Source organism: Triturus cristatus, chromosome 10 (genome assembly GCF_964204655.1).
Source record: "Triturus cristatus chromosome 10, aTriCri1.1, whole genome shotgun sequence".
Classification (NCBI taxonomy): domain Eukaryota; kingdom Metazoa; phylum Chordata; class Amphibia; order Caudata; family Salamandridae; genus Triturus; species Triturus cristatus.
Window position 1 is genome coordinate 1,145,493,479 of NC_140593.1, and position 12,002 is coordinate 1,145,505,480.

General features: G+C 42.8%; 1 protein-coding gene across 1 annotated transcript in view; it reads left to right on the forward strand.

The window, feature by feature from the left end:
* Nucleotides 1–12,002, forward strand: part of USP31 (ubiquitin specific peptidase 31) — a 217,492-nt gene that overhangs the window by 135,153 nt on the left and 70,337 nt on the right. The window contains exons 9-14 of the mRNA XM_085629506.1: nt 2,002–2,096; nt 2,504–2,581; nt 2,822–2,951; nt 4,642–4,761; nt 5,876–6,101; nt 9,175–9,333. Of these exons, the coding sequence (XP_085485632.1) occupies nt 2,002–2,096; nt 2,504–2,581; nt 2,822–2,951; nt 4,642–4,761; nt 5,876–6,101; nt 9,175–9,333 (808 nt within the window). The remainder of the gene's footprint in view (nt 1–2,001; nt 2,097–2,503; nt 2,582–2,821; nt 2,952–4,641; nt 4,762–5,875; nt 6,102–9,174; nt 9,334–12,002) is intronic.

Below are 12,002 nucleotides of genomic sequence, written 5' to 3' on the forward strand. Positions count from 1 at the left end.
TATCGATCTCGAAACAGAAATAGAGTCCACAGAGATCCATCTAAACTAAATGCTAAACGTCAAACCAAAGGAAATTTTAGTGTGCTTCTAAATTGATTTAGTTAAAGAGCATATCTTAGTTCATTGCCTTAAATAAAAATACTTTGATAGTTGGAGATTCAACATATATAACACGCTCAGATGTGTCTTACTACAGAGGAGAGACCGTGTATACTGGACAAGCGAATGATTGTGCTAAAGCATTTAGCGGGCCACAGTGCATAGTTGGAAACATACTTTCTTCAGTTGATGGGCATCTTTGGCTCCCACAGTACTCCCAATTAGACCAATGTTCCCGACAGATACCAATGACATGTTTTGATCTGGCAGCCAAAGTGCTTCCTTTGCAAGCCGGTAACTTTGACTCATTTGATAGACTCAGCAAAGGGAGCATTGTGGTTGACTGACCGTCTCCTAAATTCCTTTCCTATTGGTAATGATCTTTATAGCCCCACCCATTCAATTTGGAAATAGTTTTGCTTTAAAGGCTTGCAGTATTGATCCCCATTGTCTATACACATTCAGATATTTTCATGATAGGCATTGAAAGAACAGCAATTTAGATTCAAAGGCTTTCATATGTGCCTTGGAGCAAGCTTCTTTATATTCCCAGTACTCCAAAATTGCATTGACCATTCAGGCTTTCATTAGAAGTGACCTCTTAAATACGATGAGGCTGGTAAGAACCTGTGGTAGTTGTGACATGATTTTTTTTTTTCCCTCTGAAGTTTTGTGTCATATATTCTTTCTCAGTCTTCTAATTCATGTGCCATCTGCGTGATCTTTTTCCTCTTGTCTTCTCAAGTTTTCTCATGCTGTGTTTACCTCGGAACCGTAAGGGTAGTTCGTAGCGGTTGTGGACTTTAAGTGTAAGGTTCTTGAGACGCATGATCTGGGCTGTTTATTTTATTTTTTCTAATTCAATATTAAAGCTGGAATTAGTATCTGAGCTCTTCCTCACTCCCACACAACCATTAGTGGCCCCACTGGAATTATAAAATGTTCATTTTCACACACAGATTTCGGCTGCTGAAAAACAGCCTAAATCTGTGTGTGAAAGCCCACAGGAAAATGACGAATTACTACGGGAATAGTGAAAAGGGCTTGCAAGGTTCACAGGTAATTTCCCATTTCTTAGTAGCCCTTCAGCATCCACCTCTTAGTTGGATGGATTTTCCACAGCCCACAGTTGTACCCTGTTTTGATTATTTTTCCCAGAGAATAGCCCTGTTGGCCCTCTTGAAGGCCGCAGTGAAATCCAAGAAGCAGGCAAATAGCCTGCCACCTGGAGTCTTGATGGCAGTTTGACATAAGATGTTGAGCGCAAAAACAATTTCCCCCTTTTTCGTACCCATTCCAGAATCCAGCTTGGTGGAAGGGTAATATTTCGACTACCTTCATTTATAGGTCAGTTTCTTCCAACAAGCTTTGTTAGTTCGGGGGTCCATTTGTAGAAGAGCAGTCAAGTGATAGTTTTGTGTTCTATTGATATTAACTTTCTTAAAAGTGGTTGACGAACTGACCCTTTCCCTGAATTCAGCATTTTTCTTTAGTTTTGGCTAGGTTTGTGCATTTGTATATGAATGCCAGTCCTCTGCTCTTTATGATCTGTCATACTATCCCATTGGCGGAACTGATGTTTGCCGGCAAGATGTGTTGAAAAGTGTTTCAGACTGGATGCCACTGTGGGTAGGGGATGTTGACATATTGTGTTTAGTTGGTGTAATTATGAGCTTGCCATCTTTGCAGGTTAAACACAGTGGATGTGATCATTAAGTGGGAGTTTGCAGATGGAGTGCAGTCCGTGTGATTGTGTTTATTTGCTAATTTCCCTGTTTTTGTCACCTATTTAATGTTTTGATAAAAATTAACCAAGCACTGTGTTGTCGCTTCTCCAAAGTAATGAGAGAAAGCCTGCTATTGTGTTAATGTTTGTCTGCTTGTATCTTCGTGTCACCGCAGGTCTGTCCATTTAGCCTGCGTGTGGTCAGCTTTGTGGGAATAACATACTTATTGCCTCAGGAGGAGCACCCTTTGTGTCACCCCACCGTGGACAGGTAGGCACTCTCAGATCAGAGAATGTCACAGGGAATATCACATTGATTTTATTTATAAAACATGAAGAACTGAAAACATTTTAATGATTACAGCATAAAATATTTCTGATGGGAAGAGTGCTATTTTTAGAAATCTGAGATGAGTAATTTTGAGATGTTGTGAACTTTTAGATGGTGTTTGAGAAGTTAAAGGTTCATCCCTGGATCAGATATTTGCTGCAGTCCGAGATTGTTCTCATTCTTTTCCTATGAAAAGAGCACCCAAGTCATCCCAGCTTATATGGACTTGATTCTAAATTATTGCAGCTTTGTTTGATCTCAAGCAGCATGAAATTGGTAGTGTTTGTGACGGCTACACATCATGCATTCTCACCTAAAGAACATTTATATTTCCCTGCTTCTTTTAGAGCATTGAAGTCATGTGGACTTGGAGGAACACCCCATGTCAAGATTGTGGTGGAATGGGACAGGGAAACCAAGGAGTAGTGAGTATCTCATCCTGAATGTACTTGAAATAATGTGGCACGAAAGCCCCTGGATCTGAAGCTGAAATTTGGAGCTCTGTACTCCAACCCCCACAAAAACTAAACATCCTTCATATCATACCCAGTTGTCTGTTTATTTATAAATCGCCATTTTTCTCTGTTTTTCCATCTTCTCTGGGTTTTAGCATGCTCTTTACTTTGTCTGTCGCCCACTAACATTTATTCTTCTTTCATATCTAGTTTGTTTGGAAATACTGAAGACGAGTATGTCCCAGACTCTGAGAGCGTTCGACTGCAGCGGGAACTTCACCATCAACCACAGACCTGCACCCTGTCACAGTGTTTCCAACTCTACACCAAAGAGGAACAGGTAGCATTTATGTAGGGAATCCAAATGGTGAAAGACCACAGGCTTGTAGAGAAACCAGCAACATTGTAACAGCATTTCAGAATGTTCTTCCATGGAAAAGATGGTACTAGTTTCTGTCCTCCATTCTTGCCTTTAACTAAGCTGTTTTAGCACCAAATGGGCCTGTATGAGTTTTGGAGGTAGCCTCTCACTGTCATACCTTGGTGGCTCATTTGAAGTAGTATTCTGTTGAAGAAGGTACTTGTCTCAGATTAGCTCTCTGTCCCAGAAAGCCCATAGGCCAGGCTGGGTCCAAGGTGCCTTATTCCTAGGGCCTCCACAAATGGTGATTACAGCTTCTGCTTACTCCATTTCAGTCTCCAAGGAAGTCAAACTTCTCTCTCTCTGCTTTGTACTTGTCTGTATCTAGCTTAAATAAACTTTCCCAGTTTTTATTTTTATATGGGCAGACTTCACTTGGAATGATGTCAAAAGCAAGACTTGACATATTAATCTTGTTGCAGCTTTACTCTATTCTGTAAAACTTTATAAACCATTTGAATGTATATATGTGAAAACTGATACGCTACCAAATTGTCATAAAGCAAATGTCATACGATGCACATGGAAACAACACTAAATGCAGTATGCCTAATATGAAATGCAAACTCAAAATAAATGGCAATATGAAATGTATGAAATGCAATGGGGTGGGGCGTTCTTAAGAAGAGATTACAAAGATTACCTCATGTTGCTCGAGTTGCCACCTCTGCAGAGCAGGCTGTTGCATCCTATCACTGGGGGCTCGCCTTTTGCCTGCATTGTCATGCAGGCTTTCACCCCCTTCGGCTCGTGTTCTGTCACGGGGGCCCCTTTCTGCTCATGTTCTGGTGCTCTGTTTTTGCTTTGCATTCTGGTGCAGGAGCACCTTCTTATGTTCCTAACACAGCAATCTCTCCTCAGCTTGCTATGTGATGTGGTTACCTCCCTTCTGCTCATGCTGTGGTGCAGTGGACCTCCTTTTTTTTAACCTTATGGCATGAGAGCCCCTTTTACTCGCATCCTGGCATCATACTCGCCCCTGTCTGCTCATACTTTGGCAGCATCACACCCCTTTGTCCTTTTGCTACATCTTCCCAGTCTGCTTAACTGCCAATCATACTCAGTCAGGGCTGGTCTCTTCTGCTTGCCTTCAGGTGCAACTGCTCCATTTTGCTTTCATCCTGATGAAAATTAACCTCTGCTATTCATGCTGTTTGCATTGGACCACATTATCGCTGTTTATGTGCCTCTTTTGCCATCTCACCTTCTTGCCAACTGGCTTGTCTCCGCTTTCTCTGACTTCCCGATCCCACCTCAGCTTTCTATCCGACTGCCCGCACAGCTGTCTATTTGACTGTCCACCCAGCTGTCTAGCCAACTGCCCCCCCCCCCCCCTAACCTGTCTGTCCGGCTGCCCCTCCCAGCTGTCAGTCTGACTAACCCCCCCCAAGCTATAGGTCCTTCTCAGTGTTTCCTCTTTGACTTTTTATGGCGCATTCTACATCTAGTGTGGAAACCTCGTTTGCCTGACTGATGTCAGACTCACTGCATTATTCCCCCATGTCCGTTTTGTCTTTCATACTGTCTGGATGGCTGGCAGTACTGCTGCATGACTCTTAAAGCTAAATGTGTAGTATTTCTCTTACACTATTGTTTGGTGTATTCCCAGCTCGCTCCAGATGATGCTTGGCGTTGCCCTCATTGTAAACAGTTGCAGCAAGGAAGCATTAGACTGAGCCTTTGGACTTTGCCTGACGTCCTTATCATTCATCTAAAGAGATTCCGACAGGTAATAAAACAAGGGGATTTCCAAGGAAGAGGGAGCATTGTTTGCAGTGCCCTTGAGTCAGTTGTATGCTACATATGAAGAAAATAAAATGAGTGTGAGCCCTTGCAAGATTCGAGAGCATTTTGGAGTATTTTCAGGTGGGCGTGGAGGAAAAAGGCTATGTGGGGTTGCTCTTTCTCAATTTTATTTCGGTGTGCTATAATGTAGTGGGGTTCATCTCCATGTTAATCTCCATCTAAGGCTCCTTCTTGAGGCAAAATGTTATATGGGGCCAAATGGATGCAAGGGTGGTTCTTTGATTGATGCCAAATAATAATTTGATAATGCTGGATATGTCATAACCTTTGGGTATTCAGCCACAAGCTTAGCCTGCCTGTGGTCCCTTGAAAGAATTACCTACAAACTGGTTAAATGTCATAAGGACCACTTTCAGCCAATTCAGTTTTTTTTTTTCCTTAGCTATTAGCACCCACCAAAATGGGACTTGAGGCACATACTATATAAGATATGCAAAACTAATTGTTGCAGATTTCAAAGTGTGGTTGGCTTGACTGCTAAGACGCCTAAGAACTTATGACCAGTTCTTTATATAACTTGCTTTTTATGTTTAACTAGAGCTGTTTTGCTATATTAAGTCACTGTCATTAACAGCTGGCAGGTGGGAAGCCTGAGGCGGTTTTGAGAAATATGATACCATCTCAGTACCTTTCGGGATGTGGGATTGGATCGGGGGGCCCCGGGCAGTGGGATGCAGCCAGGGGCAGTGAGAATGGAGTACCTGTGGGGTTTTGTGGGGTATAGTTGGATTTTAATTGTTTTGTGCTTGTGTTTTTGAGTTTCTGTCCAGAGCCGTCTGAGACATTAGCTGTCAAATACCCTCTTTTTAAACTATGTGGCTAAATCAGTGCTAACTTACTAGGATGTCTATTTCAAGTTATGTTTTTCTTTATTCTTCCATAGCTGATTTAATGTAATCACCAATACTGTAAGATTGTGCCATTTCATATTTTCCTGTCATTTTATGAAGGGGTTTTAAACCTTACTGAAATGCAACAGATTATTAGTTTACTTCTTTCATGCAAGTTCTATTCTTGTACGGTTAATTTCTAAACAGGAAGGTGACCGGCGAATGAAGCTACAGAACATGGTAAAGTTTCCTCTTCTTGGTCTGGACATGACTCCTCACGTTGTGAAGCGCAGCCAGAGTAGCTGGAGCCTGCCCTCTCATTGGTCACCCTGGAGACGACCATATGGACTTGGGCGGGATCCTGAGGACTTTATCTATGACTTATATGCTGTATGCAATCACCAAGGGAACATGCAGGCTGGGCATTACATAGGTAAGCGTACCAAAATGAGGACCACATGTGGGAGGGGAGAAAAAAAAGATTCTGTGATGGGACCATAGGATACTATTTCACTTACAAATCACTATTACAAAAGGTATCGCCCTCTGTTCAATATTTTAAGAGATGATGAACTTGTCCTGTTGCTCCAGTGGAAAATATTGAATATCTTTATTGTGGAACGCTCACACACCCTATTGGTTCATGCTTCATCGTAGGGGGTCTCACCCTGATCTCTATAAACCAAGGTGGGCTCAACCATTTTCTAGGCAGCACTTTGAATAAAGATCTAATCCTAACTGTGAGTGCATATTAAACATACCTTGTGGTTCTCTTTATTTTGGGTACCACTAGTATGGTTAAAATTAATTAATAATTTGATCAAATAGGTGGTGTTTTATCCCTGTATATAAGTTGACATGTTTCGGCCCTTTCTCACAGTCCTCATGGGGTCCCAGGCTTTCATCAGGACTGAATTTCTATCCCTTTTTTTCCAATGCTGTTGTCAACGGTTAGTAGACTGTTTTTGTTGAGACTGACACTTGTTAATAGTCACAGATATAGGACATAGACAATATGCAAAAAATATATATGGTAAAAATAAGACAGTACAGGATCTCCGGAGTGACTCTCGGAGGGATGTGTAAACTTAACTCATCCACATGGTGCATGCAATGTTCTGTATCTTCCATATGGAAGTATTATAGTGCCTTTTGTAATTCATTTGTTTGGTCAGACACACTTTGTACAAAATCATGTGCATATATGCTGGTTGCAGGCTTGTTGTTGCAAAAAGGAAAGGATTCCCCACCCCTTGCAAACTATCAATCATCCATTCATATTGAGTACACAACACATAGAAAACATATAACGTAAGGTTATAAAGAGGTGTTGTCCAGTCATATTATAAAAGTGGTCTGCTTAACGTAATTGGAGTATCTAAAGTTTGTAAAGTTCTTACCCTCCAAAGTGTCTCCAATCACCATATATGGGCTGGTGGGACACGTTCCTGTAGTCACACTCTAGTAAAATGCAGATTTGAGTAGTTAGTATTAACTTGTTTCACCGACCAATTGACCTGACGAAAAAGAAAGAGGTTTATGTCACCACTTCAAGAGTTACGTGTCACCGGCAACCTAGAATTCCCCGCAAAACACCTGTGCTGGTAGCGTGTTGCTACTGCGAAGGCTATTAAAAGTGGTGTCTCCGTATCAAGGAGGTGGTGGGTGGGACTGTGTCCCCGAGGAATGTGATGAAGTTTGTGCGCCATGACACTTCTCAGATGGTTGGGAGTTTTAGTCCCCATACAATAAGTCGCCCAAGAGTTTGGAAGCGGATGTGTAGACCCCTTTCTTCCTATCGCATGGTAATGAGAAGAGATAAAAAAGACGTTTTCGAAAAACTCTAATGAATTCCAAGCGCTACACCTAAAGAGATGTTTACTGATGGCGGTGCCACAAAGCCTGCAAAAAAAGTCTTACATAACACGCTTGCTTCACAATGATCTAGTCGTTAGTGAGAGATATGAAATTGTAAGAGACCTTGAGCACTACACCTTAACGGAGGTGCCAGGTAGGGATGAGACTTTCTAATACTAATCTATGACCATCATCAACCAAAATGGGAGGATGCATTCCTGCATCTCCTGAAAGGTGATGATTGTTAAAAATATCAGGAGATGTTGGGTATATGCCTAGTAGTGGTTGGGCAAAGCGGGCTCCTGTGTCATCAAATGCTGTGCCCCCACCGGTCTTGTGGGGAATCTGTGGGCGATGGACTGACTGGTTAATGGCCATAAGTGGGAAGCACCTTTATTTATTGTGAGTGCCTGGCTAGGTCATTCATTGTTGTGCCTTAACTTACTCAGTTCTATTAGGGCTAAGGTATAATCAGGCCTACTGGAATTATGTGGCAGGGGAGGGTCAAATTGTGCTACAGGGTTGAGTAAATTATGCGTCAAAGCAAATTGTGCAGCATTATACGCATATCTTGTCATTGTATTTCTTCATTATTTTGTATTTTAAGCATAACACTGTCTAGGCTTTAGTTGTACCTCATTGTACCAGTTTAACACCCAAATATAGCAATACGTTACAGAAAGGCGACCAGTGAACCTTTTCAGAGGGCCTTCCACTGCGTGGCAAAACATGTTGCTGCGTTTTACCTGCTTTTGAACCATTTGAGCTAGAAACACATTTATTTTGGTCAAAATCTGCAGATTGTGCGGCAGATGATGAATTATGTGGCAAATGCGGCAAATCTACAATTATGTGAAAATCAAAGCTGCCGTATAATCACATTATTCCAGTGGCCCTGGCTATAATTAAGAGTTGTGGGCACATGGTGTCTTGGGTGAAAATTACTTTGATTGTGTGCAGTTGTGATGCCCCTGATTCGGCTGTTCATTTGCTATTGAAGTATTGATGAGGTTCTTCGGAATCTCATCATTCAGGCCTTGCTTTTGTGTATTCAATCTGTATACCCATCTCTGCTCCTTAGCTGTGAGGGTTTGATGGTATCCTGAGGCGTCTTAATTTTTTTTTATACTGTCCATTTTATCTGGTGATCAGACCAATCAGTGGATTATTGCTTACTAGGTTATGGTAATGCACGTTATAAATTACAAGAGTTTGGCAGAAATTTGTGTATTATGTGATGTATTGAATCAGGCTGGTTGTGGGAGTACAAGTTTTTGACCTTTCATAGCTGTTGTCAGTCTGGAAACCTGAAGACTATGTTATAGGGAGATAGGTAGGGGTTAGGACTATGATGGGAGTGTTCTTTGTGGGAGTAACATAATGATGAAGTGGACCTGGAGAAATAGTCAATGAAGAACGTTAAGTGAATGGTGATAGTATAAAATTGGGGTTGTACGTTGCCATGCTCAAATTTTGCTGTGGTCGATAATACACAACCACTTGTTCATTAATGCAATGAAGAGATCAGCAAGAGGCATCCTGCCAAGTGGCATTTTGCTGCCTATCGCATGGAATGTGTAAGAGCCATCCATCTTTGTTTTTTAGTTGCTGCTGCTTGAGTAGTAACTGTTCCTGCATGTTCTTCACAGCTTACTGCAAGAACTCCGTGGACGGACTGTGGTACTGCTTTGATGATAGTGACGTAAGGCAGCTATCAGAAGAGGAAGTCTGCAGACATACAGCATATATCCTGTTCTATCAAAGGCGGGCTGCGGTTCCTTCTTGGTCAGCCAACAGCTCTTTGGCAGGTAAAGTGCATTCTTTAGCCTGTGTTGCCTCATTGTCTTTGCATACCATTGGGTTTCCGGCAGGGTCCCCAATGGAATTTTCCATCCTTGGCCTGTTGATCTTCATCTTTCTATAGCAAGAGCTGAGCGCTTTTTTAAACACAATCTTAGTGTATTTATATATTAACCTTGGCAGGCCACAAGTTTAGAAATAAATAGTAAGCTAAACTGAATTCCTTTTAAAATTTGTAAACCATATTGAGGAGCGAAATGTAAGAAAATTGAGCAAAAGTGGATGCCATTTCAAGAAGATAAAATAAAAAGAAATAGAGTTCCATCCCCTCATAAATCAGTTCATTTTTAGGTCTCGCCTAGGCAGTGCATGCGCTGTCTGTTCGAGACATGCTGTATCTATTCTGTGGGCTTACAGCCCGCCCACTGCAATGGGAGTGCAAGTCTGAGTGGGCCCATCACCAGAAGACCCTGTTAGATTCCATCCAGTTTTCAAAGGATACTGCAAAAGATCCTCAGTGGTAGCTGCTCAGCCGCAGTAGGACAATTGGCGGACCCCTCTCCCTACCCCTCCCAGAGCTGATTGTGGTGGCGGTTGTGCCACTGCGAGGTTGTGGAGAACATCCACCGATGTTTCACTCGTAAATGACAAGCAGAGCACAGATGAGGGCCAACCATGTGTGCCAATGTCCGTTCCTTTTTTTCCCCTGTGATTCTAGTCGAGGATCTGTAACAACTCCTTGGTCGCTAACCCTTTTTCTCCAGATTAAATCCAGTGTGCAAGGCAAATGTCACCTTCCAAAACTCTACAGGGTTCAAACTGTGTAGGGAGTGCCACAAGCAGATGTCTTTAACATATTTCCACAAGATATACATTTCTTGCTTAGGGTCAGAACATGATTCCAGGTCCTGTGACAACTGTGTCCAGATAAAACCAAGTCAAACAGGGATTGTGAGCCAAACACCAAAGACTGCATGCTGTGATAAGTCGAATGGAATGTGTACCATTCCTGAAGTCATGCACACTGCAGGTATGTCCATTAAGAAGCATAAGAAGTCCAAGTGTGACTTTGCCCCTTCACACCATTCTCAAACCCCAGAGAAGGAATGTGGGCAACAACGTGCCTCTCTTGTCTCACTCCTGATCTCCATTAGAGCAGATTCTGAATGTGGTCCTGATACAGGCCGAATATCCGGGTCAGTCAGTGATGCTGCAGCAGATTGAGGCTTTCTGTGCCTTTTCTGCACCTTACTGGTTCCCACTGGCATCCATTCAGGCCCCAAGGGCCAAAGAGAACCTGTAGTTTGACTTCTGGCAGGTTCACCCATGGGTTCCATCTGGATCCTCGTAATCTGATATGGGTTTTGCACTGGCTCCTGTGCTGACTTCTGTTTCAGCTTTACAACATATGTTCCTTTCGCATCACCGCTGCCGTACGAGTAGGCACAGCCCATCATGCTGTGTTTCTTCCTTCCACGAACTTGTCTTGACTTCGGCCGTTCTTTGAACCCACTGGGGCACAGCTTTTTACAAACCTTCAGAATCAAAAGCACACTGTCTTTGCCATGTAGCAGGGGCCAAGCATTCCATAATATTTTGACACTAAATTGTACAACGGCACTTTTGGTGTCATGGATGAATTTTCCCCAAATATAAAAAGGATAATTTGTACAGGGAATTAGAAAACGCTATTTGCTTGGATACTTGTCCACAATAGAAGTAAAAACGAATATCCTCACAGTGGTCCTCCATACTGGTCAGACACACACAGAACCTCTGTTGCCCTTTATCAAGGCTCTGACAGCCACTCTTTTGAACACGTGCAAAAGCATGCTGTGGGCCCACAGTTAACATAGCTTGGTGGTACAGGCACCAATGAGTAGAGTTAGCTTATTGAAACATTTGGCAAGCGTGTGCTCTCTTTCACCAATCTTGCCTTGTGCTCTGTAAATGCCAGCTGCCTACTTGGTTGCTACTCCGTCCCATTGGGCCAAGTTTTGCCAGCAGTTCTGAGTGACCTCTGGGCGTTGCTAACATAAACCATCCTAGACGGCCGTAGTGTGGCAACATTTGTTATTTGCTGTGGTCTGGTCTCCACTGATTGCCTTGGCTGGGCAATGGGTACTAGTGTGGCAATCAAACGTCACAAATTGATGATGTTTACAGGCTTCTCTGGGGATGTTCAGACATCCTTAATGGATGTGCCCTTAGATTCTGCCCTTCTTTTCGGTGGGAAAACTGATTTGGCCCTGGAATGGCATCAGAAGTAGGTTGTGGTTGCTATTCCAGCTACATTCTGGTGCCCAAGAAGGACGTGGCCTTTATCCTATCCTATCCTAGACCTGCGCATTCTCAATCTCTTTCTGAAAAAGGAGTAATTCAAAATGCCTGTGCAAGTTCTGCCTTCCCTGGATCCGGGAGACTGGATGGTAGCATTGGACATGCAGGATGCTTATTTCTTTATCCCTGTCCTGCCTGTCCACAGATGTTACCTGGTTCGTAGTGGGCCAAAAGCACCTTCAGTTTGCTGTGCTCCCCTTATGCTTTATCAGCGCCTCTCCGGTGTTCACAAAAGTGATGGCTTGGGTTGCAGCTCATCTGCAGAGGTCAGGGGTTCAAGTCTTTGCATACCTCGACAATTGGCTGTAAACATCGGGCTCGTTCTAAGCAGTCATCT